The sequence below is a fragment of the Aplysia californica genome, unplaced genomic scaffold, assembly GCF_000002075.1.
Source record: "Aplysia californica isolate F4 #8 unplaced genomic scaffold, AplCal3.0 scaffold00440, whole genome shotgun sequence".
Lineage (NCBI taxonomy): Eukaryota > Metazoa > Mollusca > Gastropoda > Aplysiida > Aplysiidae > Aplysia > Aplysia californica.
The window spans coordinates 321,677-345,239 of record NW_004797710.1 but is presented as its reverse complement, the minus strand read 5'-3'; the positions used below and the strand labels follow the sequence as shown (position 1 = coordinate 345,239).

The following is a 23,563-nucleotide window of genomic DNA, read 5'->3' as shown; positions in this document are numbered from 1 at the left end:
AGACCTCTGACAGGAATGATGAGATTATTATAACTGAGACTGAGACCATTTGTCCTGTTCCCGAGACAGCTGAAAAGACCCGTAACGTAACGCGTCTGAAAAAGAATATTATGTGTGCATTTTGAATAGCAAAACTATGAATAATCACATGCCTCTCTCCCACAACTGGCAACTAAGAACTGTCCAGGGGTGCTGTATGAGCATGTGAAGGGAAGTGTGTGCACATAAATAAGCGGCTTTGCTTTAAAAAAAAAAGTGTTTCGAGAGAGTGCGTACGCCACAGTAGGTGTAAGAAATTGAAAAACAGAGAGAGAGTGAAACAGACGGAGTGAGAGAGAGAGAGAGAGAGAGAGAGAGAGAGAGAGAGAGAGAGAGAGAGAGAGATATATATAAATAAAGAAATAAAGAGAGGATGTGTCAGGGCTTGTCAGGTTCCCTGAATCTGATTCTGATAAAGCAATAAAAACATAAAAGGAAACAAACTTCTATCAATGCAGAGGTAGTGAGCAAGCTGCATAACACCATGGTTAACCCTACACCAAATCAATTTGCTTTCGTGTATAAAGATACTGTTTTACAGAGCATGGATTTGGACGTATCGCCCGCAAATCCTCAGTAACCAGTTCATATTTTGCACACACTTATTTACAATAATTAAAAATATCTTAGGAAGTTTTTCTAGATTTTTTAATGTAGAAAATATTGCTGACCCTGAAAAATACCTCTAGTCATAATACATTGTACCTGCATCTTCTCGATTGACAGCAGCAATGAATATGTACATGTATCACGTTGTCAGTTCAAACTTTGTTTTCATTTAGTTGGCATCATATCAACTGTACTGTTATGCTATTGCTTGTGACTTCAATACATTCCGCAATGTCATGGATTCGCTGCCACATGTTTGTAAACTTCTAAATTAAGCTACGTGTGTTCAGAGTAAAGGAGGGTGTCACCTGCACACATCAAAGTAAAAGAAAGCTTACTTTTTCGACTCTACTTTTCTCTAACAAAATGGAGAGCTGAATTACACAGACACATGAATGACATTTTCTTATACACCACAGCCTTTAAACAAAATTTTTTTTTATTTACACCACCACAGTGCCTTGACATTTTACACTGAAATAAAGAATGCGAAATAGACTTCGTTGTTTTTTTATGATTCTGTACGTACAGTTGTCTTAACCCTCAAAACGAAAATACAAGAAGCTAGGGAATACTTCGACCCAACTTGTACTTGTACAAAAAGAAGCACAGAACAGACATCTTTGGAGTTGGAGAAGAATCGTATGATATACTTTAAGTGAGAGCAGATAAAAAGATGTTCTTCAACATTTCTTTTCATTGAATTTTCAAGTGCTACCGAATGTTTTAGTTTTAGTAGAGGTTTTACGGCGCTCGCAACTGCATAAGGTCATGTGAGCGCCAGAAGATTAGAGCTGTTACAAGAGAGTAACAAACATAAAAAAGAAGAGGGGATAAGGACGATAGATGTTTGATAGGAGAGAAGAAGCAAACCACACCAGAGCACCCGCCAACTACCCACACAGAATGTTTCACTGACTGATTTTACAAGGTATATACCACCATTGGCAGATTTTGAATCATTTAGGAGGCGGGCTACTTTAACCCTTCCTTTCACTTTCAGGATCAACCCGATCTCAGTCGGATACAACATGTTAGCAGACAGGTCAAGATACTCAATAAAATAACTTGAGTTCCAAACACAGGATTTGCGCTCACGTCTGCGTGCAACAGGGAAGAGCCAAACCATTACATCAGACACTGTTAGAAGGTCTTGTTTGAGTACACAGAAGCAAACTGACTTCGACAAGATAGCTGACATTTAGAACAGGATAAAAGTGACATAGACAGAAACTAATAGAAAGAAGGGAAAAGAAGCAGGACCTACCAGTGGTGCCTTCAAACCCCCCCCACCAAAGGGTCTACACAGATGCATTATATTGTACATAAATATGTAAGGGAAACAACAAAAGACGATGGGACAGATGACTCGGAGTTGGACCTTTCACATACAAACAAAAACCCAACTTAATGTTGACTATCCAGTCATAGTATTAAAAGAAATAAACTGCATTTCTTCATAAGCACATGCTCACATTAAACAATGAGTCGATCAAAAACTATACCAAAAATAGAGAAGTAAATTATGTCATATCATAAACAAAGTTTATTGACCCAAAGTTACTAAAAGTGACCAACATTGGGTAAAGAAACAACAGTCTCATTCTCTCACCAACATTATGATTAATTAATTAAGCAAATAGGCCAGAAAAAAAGACGTGTGTCTGTTTGTATTTACATATATGGACATGAACCAGCCATGAAACATCAAGGGTTAGATTAATCTGTACAAAGTAGTTTACTCCTTAACTTCAGTTTATGTTCAAGAATGCATAAAAACAAGAGGGGATCCACCCCGTAGTGTCTTAGTCTTAGCAGAAGTAGATCAAGTTTCAAGTAGAAGCCTTATCTTTATTGCTTTATTATGAGGTGTTTTAGTGCTTAACTTGACTTAATGTTACACTGAGCAAGAACTTCAAATACAGTGGAATTGCTTTACCCTAACCATACATCCTGGGGTCATATTCTTCACATTTTAGAATACTTTTAGATTCAGTATTTCTCAAAAAATCATTTTGACAGACTGCTATGCAAAGTGTACCGATCGGATAAACGAGTAAATTTCCTCTTTGGAAAGTGGTGGCACAGAGTTCCCCACGTCGTATGGATACGACAGTTAAACAGGACGTATGGATAGGGTTAAACTGAACTCCATTAACCCAAAAACAGCAGTAAACTGAAATTTAAAAAAATATCTGATTTTTTTTGGTCTATAATTTAAGCAAAGTATCTAAACTGAAAACCCAGCTAAACTGAAAAAAACAAACGGCAGTCTTGCAGATTCTGATTTGAGTGGACTCTCATGTACAATAGAATGCAATATTTCTCAGATTGTATTCTCTGTACAGTTACGCTGAGTTAAAGCTTACAACAACACAAAGTTGGCACTATAATGGTTTGTCTTAACAATTGTAACTGCAAACAACTTCCGACTTCAGACAGCCACATCTTATATTGTTCCACTATTATGAAATAAAAACAAAACAAAAACAAAATGTTAGTTTAAGAAGAATTTTATGGCACTGCGTCACAATTAGGTCATAAAAGTGCCAAAAATTAGGGGTGTTACTGGATAGTAACATATATTTGAAAAAAAGAGGAGAGATAAGGACAAGAGATGTTTGGTAGGAAAGAGAGAGCAAACAAACCATACCAGAGCACCCGCCAACCACACATTAACAGAGCACCAACAGCCCTTCAAAATCATTATGACAAAATCAAATGTTCTGCATTACATTATACAAGTATACAAATCTTTTAAAAACCTACTGAAACAGAAATGTACATTGCAAAACAGGTTTTTATTGGATATCTTAACAGCTTCATCTCTGTATGCAAACTGACATACCCATCAAATAAGAACGTACAATTTCTTCTACTTCTATATATATTCTGAACAATCTTGCAACCACTAATATTTTTTACTCTAAGAACCAATTGAAAATTTGAACACATCAATATACAACTTTAGCCATGTACATTTTGCAGGTCGAGTAAAAACCCAAGAAACCAATGAAAAATGACTAGGGCATTGAAATTCAAGGTAAAAAAAATACATTCAAATTCAAATCAAGTTCAACCTAAGCAATGTAACGTATACCTGCGTGCAAACAACTGACTCCCTATGAACTCTCAGCTGTATTAACACATCCAGTCATAGTTTATACTCCCCGAAGACACAATCTAGATACATTGAGATCATTCCACCTTTGTCTACTCTTTTATTTATCACACCACTTGACTTAGTGAGAGACAACCTTTGCCTCCATCGAATGCATTTCTGCTACAAAGAGTAAAAAGGACGTGTCAGCCAGTAAGACTAATATTGGTGAGGAAATCGACGTGTCAACTTGTGTTTGCACTAGAGCAGAAATAGGAATGAAAAACAATTTTCTAACATGAGTAGCCCCAAATGTGATGTGTTTTCAAGGACTGGTTACACCCGTCAATGGCTATGGACGTCTAAAGGATCGACTAAACAATCCTCCCAGACGGCGCACGCTTTAGATTAACTGGACACCCATCAAACGAGAAGAATTTCTCCGATTCCTGTTGGTCATGATCGTTGTGGGTATGGACAAGAGGCCACGCATAAGAGATTAATTTAGGAAAACACTGTCTCAATGGTACACGCCGTGATTCCACCAGACCTGTTTCTCGCACTCTATCACACAATGCTCCATGCAGGTGCAGCTGGTGCTCAGGGTAAAGAGAAGACTGGGCCATTCATAAACTGATAACAAAATTTCAAACTGCTTTTTACCCATTCCAAGACCTCAGCATTGATGAGATGATCATCGGGTTCAAGGGCAGATTTGTTAACAAACAATACAACCAGGCGAAGCCTCACAAGTATCACATCAAATGACAATTGTTTGTTCAATTTTATGAACAGAAATTTTCTTTTTTTCACAAATACCTCAAGATGCTTCACTGTTCGAGCACAGCGACAGCAGAAGGCAAAGACAAGATTGAACCTTTTGTGAACTCTTTTAAAAAAATTTTTTTTTTTAAATTGTAGAGGGTTTTACGGCGCTCGCAACTGCATAAGGTCATATGAGTGCCATTTGTAAACTCTGTGTCCTGAACAGTTTTCTGAGCGCATATTACCCAGGAAAAGACATATCTCTTGATGAAATGATAGTATGCGGGACAGGGCGGTGGCAATACAAACAGTACAACCCATCAAAGCCACACAAATATCATGTCAAAGTCTTCGGACTTGTCAACAGTGAGACAAGGTACGTAGTGAATCTCCTCATTCATGTTGGTAGTGAAACTTCTTTCAGTGTACACCTGGATAAATCAGATCCACATGCCGTGAAGGTGCTTGAAGAACTTAAGTGCCCACTTAGTGCTGGACATTACACACACAGTGAAAGATTTTATGTCTCCATGGACCTTATCAAATACTCGCAAGCACACAGGACATACATCTTCACAGGGACAGTCAATCGCTGTGGCTTTCCACCTGCTCTCAAATTACAGCGCCTGAAACATATAGAACGAGTGTGGTACTAGGCTGTCCTCAGAGGAATTTGCGCGCAAAACCCACAAGTTGCGAGCGGCAACTTTTGCCATTTTCGTGAGTTCGCGAATTTCATCCGATTTTCCGCAAAAATTTGGAAAATAATAATACAATTTCACAAAACATTCTTCCATGAGTAAAAATAACGATGCCAGGGGAAACAATTCGTACCAGAAATAGATCTACCACTTCCTTTGTCTTCACTTAGTCCTGTGACCTGTTTGCATGTTGAGGAAACCGATTGTTGAGAGAGAGAGGGACCATTCATTTGGACAGGTAAAAAGACTTTAAATCTAGGCTTGGAGGATTTTGGAGGGTAGATCTAATCTAGACATGGATCAATTTATCAAGAAGACCGCCAAATGTAGTCAATACACCACGATGGTCACACCTGTTCCAACGTCAGCGAGACTTTAAGGACCTAAGGCATGTGTCAGGGGACAAACTGTTTTGCCCCCCTGCAACCTGGATGTGGACCACTCGAGGAAGTCCTCAGTCCGAAAGCATCTAGACACGGACAAACACAAGAAAGCAGTGAAGCGGGTGGCCGAGCAGTCTGTTGAGGGAGGACCAACAAAGAAACAAAGGACTTAAGGGAATGTCTCGAAGACTCCGAGTACCATCTCTGCACAAGGTACGTCTATTATTGTGATTTTAAATTATAGATCTAGAAGTAAATGTTGCGTACAACACCCACTATTGTTCCCATCCTATCCAAAACCCTGGTTATTCTTTGTAAAATACTTGTCTAAACCCTGACCCAAACTTTTACTTCTTAGGCCTACTCTTCTTATTCTTTATATCTAGTATAGACTCTATCTATTATTTGACGATATAGATCTAAAGCCCAATAATCCACTTTTTAAAGATAAATATCCAAATTATAAGCCTAAAAAATAGCTGTAGGTTTTGCATGCCAGAAGATATTTTTAAAATCATAGTCAAAAGAGTAAAGGGCTTACCAATAGATCTACTATTATTAGGTAAACTAATGGTGACTGGTCTGGCATGATGCGCGCTACTAAAATGGAATAACCTAGATCTGTTGTAGATCAAGAGTCATCTAGACTTCAATCTGTGATTGTTGTTAGATCTTGATAGAGATAGGTCTAGTTGGTGGACCTTTCTGCGGAAGGGTTTGTTGGGATTTGGCCAGATTTCTACCACTCTTAGACTTTTGAGCAGTATGGGACACTTGATAACATGTCACTGAATGGACACGTGTGAGGCATGAGAAACCTTGCGCGTCATGGGGGTGGACATGATAGATGCTCAATAGAAAAGGCATTATAACTGATACAGGCTTTTGAAATTGGCCCATATTAGCTAGATCATATAAGTCTTCTTCGAGAGTGACTCTTATATTTGATGAAATTGATTTCTCAGAACCGAACGATATTTGCAAGGAAAGGGTGGGTGTGTGTGCTGCTGTGAATATTCCCCTGAGCAAGACGGACCACACTGCTGCAAGGCGTTTCCTCAATGACAGGGTCGTGAATGGGGGTGCTATCCCAAGTGTACAACAGCTTCGTAGAGAGTACCTCCCAAAAGAGTTTGCTGGGAGAAAGGAGCAGGTGAAACAGGAGCTAAGCGGAAAGCCTGTTGCCGTGATGGTCGACGAATCATCCGATGATGCTGAAAGGTAAAGACTTTTCTCGAAAGTTTATCTATACTACATTGATTTTGCTTACAAGAGTTGGAAGATCATCAGAGTCAGAGTGCATTCAATAATCAAAGTGTCGATATCAGAATTCCACTGTAATTTGTTTTATTTGTAATTAAGGCCCTTTTCACATTGATAGGAGTCTCAATTGTTTCCCATTATTAGTGAGAAAGAGTGTATGCAATATTTTGCACTGATTTAGTCTGTTATTTTTTAATGAACGTAGAGTGAATGTGGAACTGCATATATATATTATTAGAATGTGCATGTATGATGTGTGTATGCATGTTTTTCATGAACATTATGTAAAAAAAGCGCATGTAATGCGGATTTGCGCGAAATGAATGTTGTATTATTACAAGCGAACAATGCAATATTACATTCACGAAAATCCATTGTATGGAGTGATGGAATTTCTTTCTCTTTTTTTTTAGTACTGGTCTTTTCCAAATCAGAAGATTAAAATTTTTTTTCTTCTTTTTCAGATATTTTTCTCATGGAGCTCTTTGGATGAGCTGGAATTCATGTATGGGGGAAGCTGGTGTCTCCAACGCTGAGGCCTCTCAGTTCTTCACAACAGGAATGATGCCAGATCAAAAGGAGGGGCTGCGGAAACTCTTTTTAGAGGCCTACATTGGGACATCAGCCATGGTAGCAAAGTATTTAACTCTGGAGGGTCAACCTGGGATAGATTTCCTAAAAGAACTAAGACTCTTTGACCCAGCAAAAGTTGTTTTGATGCCCTCAGGCGAGCAGGAGTACCAGCACATCCCTGGCCTGGCTGACATTGCACCTGAGGAGTTGACGCGGTACGTCACATCACCGGCCCCTCAGGCAGTGAGTGCCTCAACATATGGGGTTGTTGTAAACGTAGGGTTTTTCTGGAAGTCAGTAAAAGATGTCGTGCCATCCCTTTCTGGTGTGGCTTTGCGCTACATTTTTTCGACGTGCACCTCAGAAGACGTGGAGAGAAGATTCTCTCTCTACAAACTGCTGGTTAATTGTAGGCGCAGGTCGCAGTCGGAAGAAACGATCAAGGCTCTTTTATTTCTTTATTATAACCACTTTTCAGATATTGAATTTTTTATTTTGTATTTAGACCTAATCTACATTTTTTAGACATGCACCTCCGCAGACGTGGAGAGAAGCTTCTCGTTACAAATATATATGTCATTTATCATTATTATTATCCTGCAAAGAGCCATTTCCAGTGAGTACTACATGACAATCTCATGTGAAGAAACTTTTTATTTAATTCACCATATCAAAACATCAGTTTTGATGAGGCAACATGCCCCTGGAAAGGGAGACTAAGATTCAAAGTGTACAACCCAGCCAAACCTACAAATTTGGAATAAAGATTTCCGAGGCATGTGAAGCTGACACGAGCTATGTTCTCGGTATGCGTGTTTACACAGGCAATAACGCTATGGACTTCTACCATAAGTTGGTGGAATTACCAGAAGACAGTGGGGTCACTACAAAGACTGTGGTGGGGCTTCTGGCTTACTGTGGCTTATTGAACAAGGGCAACCACATTTATTTAGATAACTACTCTGTGAGCCCAGAAGTATTTGATGAACTCTACTTCTGTGGCACTGGCGCGTGTGGGACCCTCAGATCATATAGGAAAGAAGTCCCAGAAGCCGTGAAAGCTTCTACTAACATCAGGCTTAGACAACCTGAACCAGTATTTCATTAATGGGATAATTTATTTGCCCTGAGGTACCATGATAAGCGTGATGTCTACATGCTCAGCACTATTCACTTCGGCACTCAGGTCACTATTCCCAAGAGAACTGCTGACAAAACCTGAGAGCATTGAGGACTATATAAAGCACATGGGAGGTGTAGATACTTCTGACCAAATTCTAAAAAAGTACTCCCGTGTGAGGAAATCTGTGAAGAGGTGGAAAAACGTTTTTTTTCCATTTGCTGATGACTGCAATCTGCACATTTCATACCGTACAACTGTGCCCCAGCCCCTCAACCATTATGAATTCAGGATGGAGATCATCAAGCAGCTAATTATTGAAAGTTCCAGCCATCCAGAACCCTCAGGGAGGGGCAGGAAGTCTGCAAACGGTCTCCAACGACTTGTACCCAGTTCTGGTCACACCCCAGATTACTTCACACCAAAACCAGGTGCAAAGCGGAAACCCCCAATGCGAAACTGTTCGGAGTGCTATGAAAATAGGGCAGACAAGACTGGATTCAAGGGAAAACAGACTGCCTACCAGTGCACAAAATGTGATGTAGCCCTGTGTGTCCCTGGCTGTTTGAAACTTTATCACACTACGAGGAATTTGACTGTAACCTCCCGGGAGTAACTCACAGACAAAAACAGACTGAAAAACGAACTGCGAAATGTAAGTCCAAATACAGCTATGAAATTTTTTACAACATTTGTTTTCTGTATTCGATTACCAGTTCATTGATGCATGGTTTGTTGTCTTATCTTGAAAAATAATGAAGTTATAAGGATTTATGATAACCCACCTGAATTTTCACTAATTTCTCAAAATTAACGCGCCCCTGGGGGAACGAACACAGCAAAATAAAGCGCCTCTCAAAGGGTAAAAGATAGATGGTTACTTTTTTCACTGAAAGAAGAAGCAAACTACACCAGAGCACCCGCCAACCACCCACAGGAGCATATTAAATAACAACAGAGCGACGAATGATTTCCTAATGCTACCTAATTTTAAAGAGAATTTACCTGAAGATAGATTAAATGCCCAACAACTGGGCAGCTCAATCTCATTAAGCCTGCAGTGAACAATAAATTTTTTAAAAAAGCACACTTATACCTCTTTATCAAAAGTATGACAAAAGAACTATTTTCAAATCTCTCCCTTTTCACACTTACTCAACACCCGTGGAACAGTACACACATGCCAAAAAGATCACCGGAGATCTTACACTCACATTTACGAATCATAATTATCATAACACTAGTATCAAAAGAACTTTACACCTTCATTCCCATCAAAGTCTATAACTTCTGCCTTTCCTTCTGCCTCAAGAGATTTCAGAGCTCGAAGTAAAATTCCCTTGTCTAGTCCATGGAAATCTGAGGATAAAAAAAAAGAAAGAAAATTGGACTGAAGTCTTGATGTAATTTTATTCTTTTCACTTAGAGTCTCATTTATCTGTACTAGGTCTCTAGGCTCAGCAGTTCCAAGTTTTAACATGACTGTTTTAAGGGAAATAGGGGTACATTCACCAGGCAGTTCATGTACGGCATGGGCAGGCAGTGAGTTAAGTATGTCACATCTTATACTTGACAACTCACTGTCTTCCTGCCATATTTCTCACTGCTGTCCCCTGTGTATGTTCCAATGCGTATTTTCAAGTCATTCTGACACAACTGACACAGAGTCACAGACGTAGCTGGGGTAATAATGCAGTTTTAAAAAATTCTGAACTTGGGAACAGCAGCGACTACAGCAGAGGTAGGCAGTTCATGTATGCCATGGGCAGACAGGAAGTTAAGTATGTCGCATCTTATGCTTGACAATTCCTTTAAATAATAACATCAAGTTTTAATTTGACATAAATGCTGAGCTACACATGTCATAAGGACTTTCTTCTTGAGAGAACAGAAAGACGATCATCAAGAAATCTATTTCATCGCTCTCTTCATATAACTGGTGGTGCCAACTGTTGTGTCACTTAAAAAAAACCCACACTCAACCTACTCTCCATATCTCAAAAGACTCACCCTAATTCCTTCCTCCTCACCCTAATTCCTTCCTCGATTTCAAATGTATAGATGATGATATCCTTTAGAGCATATCAAAGAAGTCAAGATTTGAAGGAAGGGACATAGTACTAGGGCAATCTACTGGCCCAATGTGTACAACCTAGGCACAGCTGTATCATGCATACTGCTTTAAAATCGTCTGTCAAAAAGTAAAAGGCCAAACATCATTTTTTTTTTTCATTTAGTGGAAATATTCCGAACATATAGTGAAAACAGTTACTTGCGACTGTAGTGGCAGTCAAAACAACATACCTGATAGTCTAAGCCCTTAACACTTTGTTGTTGTGCTAAAGGCTCCTGGGCAGCCAGTTTCTCATAGTGGGGTAACAAACTCGATTAATATATAGAGCTTATCTACAGAGCAACAGATATGTTAACCCTTTCGTGATAGTGGGTCAGTTCGTGCTCCACCAGACACAGTTTTGGATCCCCAGGGACACAAAGTAGTGCTAGATTTAGTGGTCAGCCACATATAATTGGACCTGGTTTGTAAATACTGCTATCTCTACAAAACAAAGATTTCTTTCTACAGAAAAAAAAATAGCCCTGAACGTAAATCTGTGATAAGTTTTATGAAATGCATCTAATAGAAGCAATATGCAAAATACAACCAATGATAAATGACGTTCGTCATCATGGACCCCGTGCTTCGCAAGGCATAACGAATGTTGAACGTTATAGCAGTATCTCGGCTCCTTTACCGCATAAGAAAAAAAATTAAGAACAGCATACGTCATATAGATCACGGAGGGGTTAAATCCATTCAAATTCTCACCTTGTCCCACGCTGTCCTCACCCTCTGATAATTCAAACAGAGTGCATACTGTATTGTTCATTGCTCGTGAAGAGATCTGACAAAGAAAAACAAGAATTTTAATAAAGTCACCTAGCAGGAGCTGCAGCTTCAAGAACCACTAATCAAATGTTAATGGTAAACAGAACTCTGGAACAAGGTCCTTTCATTCCCATACTTCCCACCATTTAAGCCAGAAGAAATATGTTAAAACGAGCTGTACATGGTCTAAAAATGTATGGAAATAACACATTTATAATTTTTTAGTTTTACTACAATACAATAAGGTCATATAAGTGCCGAAGATTAGAGGTGTTACAAGAGAGTAACAAACACACAAAAAAAGAAGTAGAGATAAGGACGATAGATTTTTTACAGGAAATAAGAAGCAAACAACACCAGAGCACCCGTCAACCACCCACACACATTTATATGTGAGCTCAGAGGCAGAGAAAATAGTTTAAAAAACAACGCAAATTTCATATATGCAGTCGAATTAAGAGATTAGAAAATGGAAAAAGCAAAAGTCAGTCAGTATTTTGACAAGTGAATGAAAAGGATCACGACATTTTGTATGATGATACTATATATCTGAAATTTAAAAAAGTATGAAAAAATTATACATTCATCTTCTAATGAAGTTTCAATAATAATAATTCTTACCCATGATTAATACTTATTCTCAAAGAATTAAATCAATATTGCACTCTTAGAACAGATAAAAGACCTGACTAAAAAGAAAAACAAGTATTTCTGGAACCTCATTTCTGATGTTCAGTGAGTTGGCATGATACACAGCTAGTCTACCAAACCAACACTATGAAAATATCTTCTTCTTCTTCTTGTTCATCTTTACATCGACATTCCCGTCTATAGTACAAATGCTGCAGTTCTACACAGGTCCTCCAGGCCCTCGTACAGTTTTTGGTCTTTCTGCCTAGGATTGGGCCAATATTTCCAACTAATAGCAGCGAGCATTTTGCAGGCTTGAAGTAGGTTTCTTCTTTGGTTGCCGGTTCTGCAGAAACACTGTTATGGGTTGTCGATAGATGATGGCAGAGGGCTCTCATGGCCTAGAGGTTAAGGTGTTGGCCTCTCATTCAAAGGTCCCCAGTTCAAATCCGGGTAGTGACCGAAAAATTTTCTTCTCTAAAATTGTCTCCTTTCACATCCTTTCTTGCTCTCTAGCAATGTTCTGTCATCTGCTTTCATCTCCTCTTTCTGCCCCCCCCCCCCTCACCTCCTCTGTCCCCTCCTCTGGGCTCCTGACTCTTCCTGCAGCCTTTCTACTGCTACTCCTTGGCTCCTTCCTACTGCTGTCTTTCAGCCACACCCCTGACCTTCTGGTAGGAAAGATTTATACCTAGCCTCCTCGACAAGGGCGAACAAATATTGGAGAGCATGTGAGCAAGTTGCGTACGTTAAAGATTCCTTGGAGGTAAAAAATCTACATGAGTAGGCTTCGGCCGCCACCCAGGCAAAATTCAAAATTTTCTACCAATAGTAGAAGTTCAAAGTGTCTCCCACACCCATATCATATGACATTATGCAGTTGCGAGTGCATACAACACTAACCAAAAAAAAAAAGACGATGGTATTAAATTAGAAATTCCCAAACCACGTCTATCAAATTACCCAGCTGTAAATCATGTTGCCCCATTCTGCAGGTGAACGCCACATTAGGGTACAGGCTGAGCGGTTCTTGTCCTTCCACTCCAAGTTACCTGTAACATCGGACACACAAATCACCTTGGGCCTCAAAAACATATGTGAGGCATCGTGGTGGAATCAGGCGCTCGTCAAAATAGCAAAATTGGAGAAACAAGTGTTTTTCTGCCAGTTTGGAAACTTTTTATCGAAATTTCACTTTTTGGCTTTTAGCCTCTTTTAAACCCATAAAAAACACATTTCCATGTGGATTTTACTATAAAAAAAACATTGATTAAAGGCACAAAATATGTCATTTTTCAGTTTTCAAATACTCTTAAGGTATTGGAGTTACCAAATTTTGACTGCCATTTTCTCGTTAATTTCACCTCTGAAACCAGGCAACCCTGACCTCCTTCAATTGCCAATATTTCGACTTCTATTCAATATAAATGGATTTTTTTCCCCCCACCAAAAGCAAGGTAAATGGTCAGGTTTTAAGATGATACCAATAACTCCATTTATATGCCCAAAAATTGACGAGCGCCTGATTCCACCACGTCGCAACACATATTATACCCCCTTCCCCCACAAAACAACAACAACAACGAAAAGAATCACCCCCCCCCCCTTCCAATTTGATTCCTAATATCACATTAAGCTATATGAAGAATGCCAGTGATATTCCATGTGTTCAGTTAAAAACTAGGTCACTGAAAAGATTAAAAACATACAATTCAAGTCAATGAATATTACGATAACAGACTTACAAACCCAAAAATTCTTGCCATGGTCAGAAAAAAAACAACAAACAGTCAAAAGTAAGAAAAGAGAAAAAATAAGACAAAGAAATAAGATGTCAATTCATGAGTTATATATACAAGGTGATCAAGATGAAGAGCCCTTACCTCTCTTCCTTAGCTCCTCCAGAACTGTGTACATGGCATCCAAGTTCAATCGGCCTTTAAAGTTAAAGACAAATAATCCTGAATGCTCTCATGAAGAGTGCAAGCTTTTGTTTCATTTATGACGAAAAGATAAAAACAGCCTGTATTACCAATTCATTTTGATATTTACTTTAAAGGTAACAAAACAAGTGATGTTATTTTAAAACGCTGTTAGATCTAGTAAGGTAAACAGCAAGGTAACAGACTTCCTAAATCATATCAAAATGCAAAGTATCTTCATTACATAAAAACACCACAAATTCGCATTGAAAAAAGAACTTACATCTTAAGCATTCTCCCAATAGTAGTACAATATATGTACACTACAATTTATATTCCTCTCAGGTGAGCCAAATCAGCAACATCACCATTCATTTTCAGTCATTACCACCCTGTAAAAATATTTCCAGAGATAGAGTAAAGTAATCAAAAGGATACGATTCAACTGCTTGTTGTAGAATAACTCGGAATTCTGTGCCTCGTTCACATCGAGATTGTATTGCTTCATGTGCTTCTGGTAGGTCAACACTAGAGTACACCATGCTTCCAGCTGCTTCTTCCTCGTCTCAATGTTTGGCTGAATCCTGCAAAAAGAAGCCGATGCATAGCATTCAGTATCATAAATTTTACCCTCTCAACAGCACAATTATAATGTCCGAAGTCCCTATTCAAATCAAAAGATTCAGTCAAACTGGTTCCCGACAAGATGCTTACTTTTATTTTCACTTTAAGGGGACAGTGTTGACAAGTGGATGTTTTTTTCCCTCGGAATGAAGTCAGTACTGGAAGAGAACTTTCTGAAATGTAATTTTTATCTTATCGGACTCGAGTCAGGGGCTAGATTGACTTGGGACTAGAACGCAGGCGAGGTGCCGAAATAGACTTATCGGGCGACATAAACCCGGCCCCCGCAGGACAAGGGTTAAAGCTCACGTCTTTACTGAAATGTTATTATTACTGATTATAATAGAAAAAATGTATAAATGCTGGAAATATTTTTAAGAACAAAGGTCGGACGGAAGTCAGAACGGACCTCATGCTGGATTCAATCCGGAGTCTGAATATAATTTTTCTCTATTCGGACTCGAGTCCGAATACAGTCGAACTCGCAAGTTTGGTTCCGCTGACTCTAAACTTAATGCTATGGCAATGTCGTTGGGCAAGGAAGGGGAGTAGGGTGCAATTTGGGGGTAGATGTTACCCTATCATGTGAGCCCTGAGCGATGCAGATGGCCAGTGTAGTGTAGGTGTGAAATCTCACGACTGCCCGGGAGAGTGCTTGAATAGCGAGCCACTACGGAAACTTTCCTGGGTAGCCAGAAGCCAGAGGTGTGAAATTAGATCGACCAACGCCTGCCACCCTGATCGCACGGCCAGCCGAGAAAAGAGTTCCTCGAATCGTTGTTACAATGATGAGGGGTGGCATTGGTGGGTGGGGCTAAGGGTGGAACCTAAGGAGATGTTAAAACGTTTCTGTTTTAAATACAGTCGAACCTGTGTAAGACGGAATCGCAAGGGAGCGGGAAAAATTCTGTCTTTGACATTTTCCGTCTCAGACAGGGGAATTTAGGGGGGAGGTGAAGGTGGGGGGTTCAAAGGCCCAGCCGGTGGGATCAAGGATCGCTTGTCCGATCGGCAAGCAAAGGTCAAAACTTCACATCTCTCAGCAGCTGCTATCCTGTCTGATAATGACAAGCGTCAGTCTTACGTATCCAATTACCACCAGTGCTTGCCTTTCATAGGACAACTGTTTGGCCTATTAAAAACAGAAACGTTTGAACATCTCCCTTGCTTCCATCCTTAGCCCCACCCACCAATGCCACCCCTCACTGCCATCATTGTAACAACGATTCGAGGAACTCTTTTCTGGGGTGGCCGTACGATCAGGGCAGCAGGCATTGGTCAAATCTAATTTCACACCTCTGGCTTCTGGACCCAGGAGAGTTTCCGTAGTGGCTCGCTACTCGAGCACTTTCACGGGCAGTCATGAGATTTCACACACACACTATACTGACCATCTGCATCGCTCAGTGCTCTCATGATGGGGTAACATCTACCCCCAAATAGCACCCCTACTCCCCTTCCTCACCCACTGGCATGGCCATGGCGTTAAGTTTAGAGTCGGCGGAACCCCAAACGGAGCTTTATTTCAAATCAGGGCTGAGCGGGCAAAGCATTTTCCGTCTTAGACAGGTGAAACCCTCGGAAGGGAGCGGATTTTTCTTTCCGTTTCCGCGTTGGACAGGTTTCCGTTTTATACAGGTAATTAAAGAGGATGGAAGTGGTTATTCGCACCGGGTGTGCGAATAAGAAATAATTATATTCGCACAAGGTCGACCCGACCTGTGCGCTGCGCGAGATCTTTGCGCGCTGCGAACGCTGCGCGAGACTGGCAAATGACGCGAGAGTCCGCGAAACTAGGCGGTCTTGGCCTATATAAGAAGCTTACCTGCGTGGCACTTTCATTTTTCAAAACAGAGCCCTGAGGGAACCTTGCCAGTAGCGTTCTGTTGGCCCCAAAGCTATTGCATCGCAAATCTGAAATTACTCAACACCTAGTTCTAGTTTTTCTAGATCTATTCAGCATGGAAGTGGGAGCCAAGTTCAAGAGCTTTTCAGAGTTCACAGAGGCTTTGAAAGAGTATGAAAGAACTAATAACACAAAATTTGTGGTGACACGATCCACCAAAATTGGCCGAACAGACCCCTTGAGTGCTGTTTACATGTATCAGTCGATCGGGTTCCAGTGCAAGCAGGGGCAGCGCCACCATTATTGTATTCTTTAAATTAATAAACAATTTTTTTAAAAAGAAAAAAGATCAAAGGTGCAAATATAAAATGCACCCTGTAGAGGTTCTATCTAAATGTACACATGTGTACATTTTGGTTGACTTGTGTCCTGGGAAAGATGACAAGAGGGATGGGGTCATTTGTAAACAGTCCTTAAAGTAAAACTGCAATCATTCGGCCATAAATAATATGATGTATTACTACAGAGTTACTACATAAAGTTGATTTTGGACCTCATTTGTCACACCCAGGTATCCCACCTTTAGTTTTAGGCAAAGGGTTTTAATTTTGGAAAGCACTGGGAATAGGCCAGAATTGTTCCCGTGTCACAGGGATGAGGCCAAGACACTATTCCCAGTGACACTGAGAACAGAGAGGCCCATTAGATGTCTAGATCTATTGTTCCCACAATGATCTACATGGGCATGATGATAATGGGTTACTAAATACTAGACTATACACATGTATTTTTCTTTATCTAATGTAGATCTAGATATTTAAGAGTAGATTCTGGTGTGAGTGGAAGAATTTTTTTAAAAAGAAAGGAATGGTCATTCTATGCTTGCTTGTTATTCATCATGTACATTAGATCTAGATCTAATACGGATTTTGGAGACTACGGTACAGGACAGGTAAAAATCCTTCCCAATTCTTCATTTCTTCTAGAATCTAGGCTACGGTCAAGTCTTGGCCCAAGTAAACGAAGAGAAGAAAAGTCTGAACTTAAATTGAGAAGAGAGCCTACAGTACACGTTAGAAATGAATCTAGATACCTCCACCATGTCTCCCCCTCTTTTCACTGGTCTGGTAAACTTCACCCGCGCCTTTATCGTCTCGCATTAGTCTCATGGTACCTCTTAGGCCTAGCCTAGGCTGGCAATGTGGGTCCACTAAAGTAAAGTTCTTGGGCAGAGCAAACTATAAAATGTTCCTGGTCCACTTTTCTCTGTTTATTGTAATTGATTTGCATGTGGCACCCCCCCCCCCCCCCGACTGTTGAATACTAGATCTATAATAAGTATCCTAATAACTTAAGTGCTGAATGTGCGGTCCACCAAAAATTAGCGTACTACGACTAATTCAGAAAATCAGGAACCTGCTGGTCCATCCTCTACTTCTGGTCTCCCTCCGCTGCCTCCCCCTCAAAAGAAAAGGAGCAAAAATAAGCCTACGACATGTAATCAAGAAAATCAGGAACCTGCTGGTCAATCCTCCACTTCTGGTCTCCCTCCACTGCCTCCTCCTAAAAAGAAACAGTGGATGGGATCAAGTAATATATAATAGTGAGAACCCTGCGCCTGTTCCTGCGGTAAACGTCCTCACCCAATGCCTAGATATTCCGGACTTTGATCTCTTCAATGATTCGGATAACAGGTCCGTTTACAACTTTGTTTCGTCCCCCCTTCTCTCGCTCTATCTCTCTCTCTCGTGGTATTCTCGCAGCCCTCACTCACTTTGCCTCGCGTCGCCGGGAACTAGTTTGCGTAGCGGTCGATTAGGACCCATGACTGTATAATAAGTATAAGTCCGTTGTTTGCGTAGTGCGCATATATAAACATGGTATGTCCACCAAAGTTCAATCCAGCCCCTATGATCTTTGTCCTTGCGCGATGAGGGAAAAAAATGAGGAAATGGTTGGCCGATTTCCATCCCTCTTTTGAAACACCCTGTGCGAATATAACTTCATAGTATTCACACACCCTGTGCGAATAAAATTTCATAGTATTCACACACTCTGTGCGAATAACTACAGCCAAAGAGGATATCAAGGGGGGAGCAGGGAGATTCCGTTAAGACAGGTTTCCGTTTTACACAGGTTTCCGTTAAGGCAGGTTCCACTGTAGGTCAAACAGTGGTCCTATGAAAGGCAAGCACTGGTGGTAATTGGATATTTAAAGTAAGACTGACGCATGTCATTATCAGACATGATAGCAAATGAGAGGTGTGAAGTTTTGACCACTGCTTGCCGATCGGACAAGCGATCCTTGATCCCACCGGCTGGGTCTTTGAACCCCCCCCTCCCAACCTCCATCTCCCCCTAAATTCTCCTCAGACGGAATTTTTTCTGGCTCCCTTCCGATTCCGTCTTACACAGGTTCGACTGTAGTCACTTCGTTCTGAAATTATTAGGTTGATCTGAAAGTAGTGAAAGATCTACACACTACTCACTGACTCAGTTTGAGACAGGAGGAAGGCAAACCCCCAGAAAGCCCCATATTAAAGCGTATTTGTGAGGCAGCGTGGTGGAATCAGGCACTCGTCAAAATAATCAAAGAGAAAAAGTGTGCATTTTTCCCCAGGTTTGTGAATATTTTTCTAATTTTTGTTTTTTGGCTCAACACCTTTCATGTGCATTAAAGAACTCATTTCTGTGCGTATTTTTTTCTGAAAAACGTTAATTAAAGGCACAACAAATGTAAATTGTCATTGTCAGTTACCACAGACTCTACTAAGCTAAGGAAATAGGAAGTGGCTATTCTCACCCGGGGTGAGAATAAAAATACGATCTACCTCTCACCCCGGGTGAGACTTGCCAGCGTAGGCTATTCTCACCCGGTGTGAAACAAAACCTGTTTTTCCTCATTTTGGAATACTGTCTATCGGTGTGGATGATCAAATTGATAAAAGCCAAGAAAAAATTACGTTATAGCACAAAAGTCAGCTAATTTGATTGTCTTCAAAGATGCTATGGCTATTTCACTTTTCGAATCGAGCCGAACTACGCGGGTCGCCATTTTGTTTTGCCCGGAAGTTCTCGCAAGATCTACTCCTCCCTCTCTCTCTCTTTCTGAATACTGTCTATCGGTGTGGACGATCAAATTGACCAAAACAAAGTTAAAAAATGATGTTAAAAAACAAAACAAATTTAATTTGGTTGTCTACAAAGATGCTACGGCTATTTAACTTTCCGAATCGAGCCGAACTACGCGGGTCGCCATTTTGTTTTGGCCGGAAGTTCTCGCGCTACTGCTCTCTCTCTCCACTGCCCACAGACAAATTGCACGCTTTTAGGCTAACACTAACAGTAGTAATAGATCTTGATCTAGAACGTTTGTTCACAGCACAGAATTCTATAATTCTGTTATCACAGTGTAGAATTCTGTGGTTCAGGGTGAACGCTTCACTGGTTGGCTAGGCTATAATGGTGAACCCCCACCGGGTGACTGTGAGAATAGCCAAAAGACTCGCCTGTGCTATTCTCACCCGGGGTGAGAGGAAGTGGCTATTCTCACCTGGGGTGAGAATAAAAATACGATCTACCTCTCACCCCGGGTGAGACTTGCCAGCGTAGGCATAGGCTATTCTCACCTGGTGTGAAACAAAACCTGTTTTTCCCCATTTTGGAATACTGTCTATCGGTGTGGATGATCAAATTGATAAAAGCCAAGAAAAAATTACGTCATAGCACAAAAGTAAGCTAATTTAATCGTCTTCAAAGATGCTATGGCTATTTCACTTTTCGAATCAAGCCGAACTATGCGGGTCGCCATTTTGTTTTGCCCGGAAGTTCTCGCAAGATCTACTCCTCCCCCCTCTCTCTCTTTCTGAATACTGTCTATCGGTGTGGACGATCAAATTGACCAAAACAAAGTTTTAAAATGATGTTAACAAAACAAAACAAAATTAATTTGGTTGTCTCCAAAGATGCCTACCGCTATTTAACTTTCCGAATCGAGCCGAACTACGCGGGTCGCCATTTTGTTTTGCCCGGAAATTCTCATGCTACTCCTCTCTCTCTTTCTCTCTCTCCACTGCCCTCAGACAAAATTGCACGCTTTTAGGCTAACACTAACAGTAGATCTATCTAGTAATAGATCTAGATATCTAGACCTAGATCTAGAACGTTTGTTGACAGCACAGAATTCTATAAATATGTTATCAGTGTAGAATTATGTGGTTCAGGGTGAACGCTTCCCTGGTTGGCCTAGGCTATCAGTGAACGCCCACCGGGTGAAAATAGCCAAAAGACTCGCCTGCGCTATTCCCACCCCGTGTATAGAGGTGGCCAAGGAAATTTATAACTAATCTTGGGCGGGCATTTTCTCACTAATTTTACTTCTTAAAACAAGTGACCCCCAACCCCTTCTTTCGCAAATATCTCGACTTGTATTCAAGATCAATGGATATTTTTTTAATCGAAATAAAGACAAGTGAAGAAGCATATCTAGAATCTAGATTCTAACCTAGGCTGGATTGTACTTTACCGGACCACCCGTCTCGGCCCGTGATTACTACGCACGCCTAGCCTAACTACGATCTCATAGTACTCTGCGTGCGGACAAAAGGTAGTTCCGCGGGCAACTTCGCGCACGCACAGCGAAGTCAGCGGCGACTGGCGAGGCGAGGTGAGCGAGAGGTGGTGGTGGTTGAGAGTGGGCAGGGGATTTAACTTTGGTGGACCACCGTGTATCATACCAACAGTGGGGTGGGGGGGTTCAGGGGGGCTAGCCCCCCTGGCAACAATAATTTAAAGACACTCACACACACACATATAAACAATAGCATGATAAGTCGCGAGCAGGGCCAATGGGGTTGCAATTATGCAAATGAGCTCTCGTGCCCATCTCTAGCCCTCCATTGTACTTTGCCGGACCAGGAGTAGGCCTAGGGCCTAGGCCAAGCCAGCAGAGTCGCGAGCAAATAAGAATAGTGGACCACGTGATTAGATTGACCAATTAGCCTCAAGGTGTCAGGGTCGTGGGTCAAAGGGCACAGTGGCACGGTCGTGATGACTGAAAAACCCGGTAAGAGACGGCAGTCGATTGCTGGCAGTTGAAGAGTGAGGACGTAGAAAACTGAGTAGGAGAGTGAGTAGGGGAGCTCGGAAACGAAGAACAGCGGGCCACTAGGCACCAGGGGCGCCACAGCGAAAGTAGTTCCGACCGGTGGTCCGGTAAAGTACAATCTTACCCTAACCTATATCTATATCTATATCTAGATCTAGTAGATTCTAGACTAGAATCTAGATCTAGAATCTAGATCTAGATCTAGATCTAGATTCTAGATCTACATTCTACATGCCCAAAAATTGACGAGAACCTGATTCCACCACGCTGCCTCACATTTGTACGACGTCAACGGGGCAAACCCCATGAATCCCCAGCAAAATCAGTTCAACAGTCCACAAAAGAAAGGTCTGATTCTGCAAAAATTCCAAAATTAATAAAAACTCACGAGAAAAACGGGGGGAACTTGTACTGCCAGGGCCAGTCAAAGTCAGCCATCTTGGAATTTGATTGTTTTCGTTTTGGTGATGATGGCGGATGATCCGTACTTTGCTTAGGCCTACAGGAAGTGAGGTTCCGAATGCGCACTTCTCGCTGACACGATGAGTTTCATCACACTTCATTTAATTTAAAAAAAAGATGTTTGTCGTGCTTTCCCAGCTCTAAATTAAAATGTGATTTGTTTGTAGGCAATGGGTGCTCCAATCCACTCAAGATTGTCATGAACGATACTCAAATTTAACTGAACTCGTTACTGCACTTGTAGTTAGGCTACATGTTTGACAAAAACATTATACTCGTAATAAAACTACAGAGGCCCCCCTTCGTATCACATATCATAATTCTCAAAAATTCACTAAATAGGCCTATTATAAAGTTCAATATAAAGAAAGTCACGACTCTGGTACTAATTCACCCCTAACCCCTGCTTTTCCCCGCCATCTTTCTAAATTCAAGGAGATCCATTTCAGGTTCTACAAACACCCGCTCTAATTTTTTATGGCTCTTGGTCGATGCAGAAAACATCAGTTCTATTCCCCTATAGGCAGTTCACTCTGAAGTACTTCAGTCTTTCTTTTGAGACTCCGTGTCCCTCTCAGCATGGTTTGACTTGGACAAGTAGGGTCGAAAATGAGAGCCTTCCAGATATTCTAAATTGTGTAAATGGAAGCGTAAAACATTTCGACACCACTATTCACCATTGTAATTTGTCAAAATAGGCTCTGATCTGCATCTGCACCTTGTAATATTCCTTGAAGATGGCATACTGTTCTGTTCTCTGCCCAGCTCCTCTTCTCAGATATTCTGCGGTGTAACAAAAGGACATGTATGTGTGTGTGGTGTATTAAGAAAGTGCAATCAAACTTGTTCTAAAAGTAGTAACAGCCACCTGTATAAGACAATCACCTGAACAAACGCCTATTTATTTACCTTTTTCCTAGCTTGAATACTTTTACATTAGATTACGACCCTGTTTAAGATGACCACCTATCTAAGACGATTGCTTTTCTCCTCAACAATAGGTGGCTGCTTTAAATAGTTTCAACTATACTATAAATATACAAGAATGGACATGACATAATTCAGCAATGCCACTTTTGCCCAATGGTACCCTGATTTAGTCAAAAAGACAGCAGTTACTGCCATTAAGCTCCAGGCATTTGGACCTTCTCTTCTAGCTTTAGTAGATTTTTACGGCGCTTGCAACTGCATAAGGGACCTAGCTTCTCTTTGACTGAATAAAGAGATCAATCAACACAGAAAAATCACACTGCAACTTTGCTGTGTCGACATAGTTCGACTTTCACTCCCCTTCTTTTTACACCATTAAGTTCTCTAAAAAAAGGCCACATGACCTGATGTGATGCTTCGAGGAGAGGAACAATAAATCTGTGTACAGATTATAAAGTAAAAAATCAGCCTTACACAGAGTTGCTGTTTTTGTTTAAGTAATATAAGAGTTTTACAGCACTTGCAACACAGTAGCCTAAGGTCATATATAATGGCCGAAGATTAGATGTGTTATAAGAGAGTAACAAAGTGGGTGGTTGGCC

General features: G+C 40.8%; 2 protein-coding genes across 2 annotated transcripts in view; one reads left to right on the top strand and one right to left on the bottom strand.

The window, feature by feature from the left end:
* Positions 1–1,146, top strand: part of LOC101848679 (low-density lipoprotein receptor-related protein 2) — a gene marked incomplete in the record, with an annotated part of 87,528 nt that extends 86,382 nt beyond the window's left edge. The window contains 1 exon segment of the mRNA XM_035971461.1: positions 1–1,146. This exon segment is cut by the window's left edge and continues 302 nt beyond it. Coding sequence (XP_035827354.1) covers positions 1–10 — 10 coding nt within the window.
* Positions 1,147–2,171: 1,025 nt separating this feature from the next.
* LOC101846755 (vacuolar protein-sorting-associated protein 25) lies at positions 2,172–22,064 on the bottom strand. The gene is made up of 6 exons (XM_005104887.3): positions 21,958–22,064; positions 14,431–14,576; positions 13,954–14,007; positions 13,034–13,122; positions 11,381–11,456; positions 2,172–9,912 (listed from the first exon to the last, which is right to left on the bottom strand). The coding sequence occupies exons 1-6, from the start codon at positions 22,005–22,007 to the stop codon at positions 9,800–9,802; spliced, it is 528 nt and encodes a 175-aa protein (XP_005104944.1). The 5' UTR covers positions 22,008–22,064; the 3' UTR covers positions 2,172–9,799.
* Between the last annotated feature and the right edge of the window lie 1,499 nt (positions 22,065–23,563).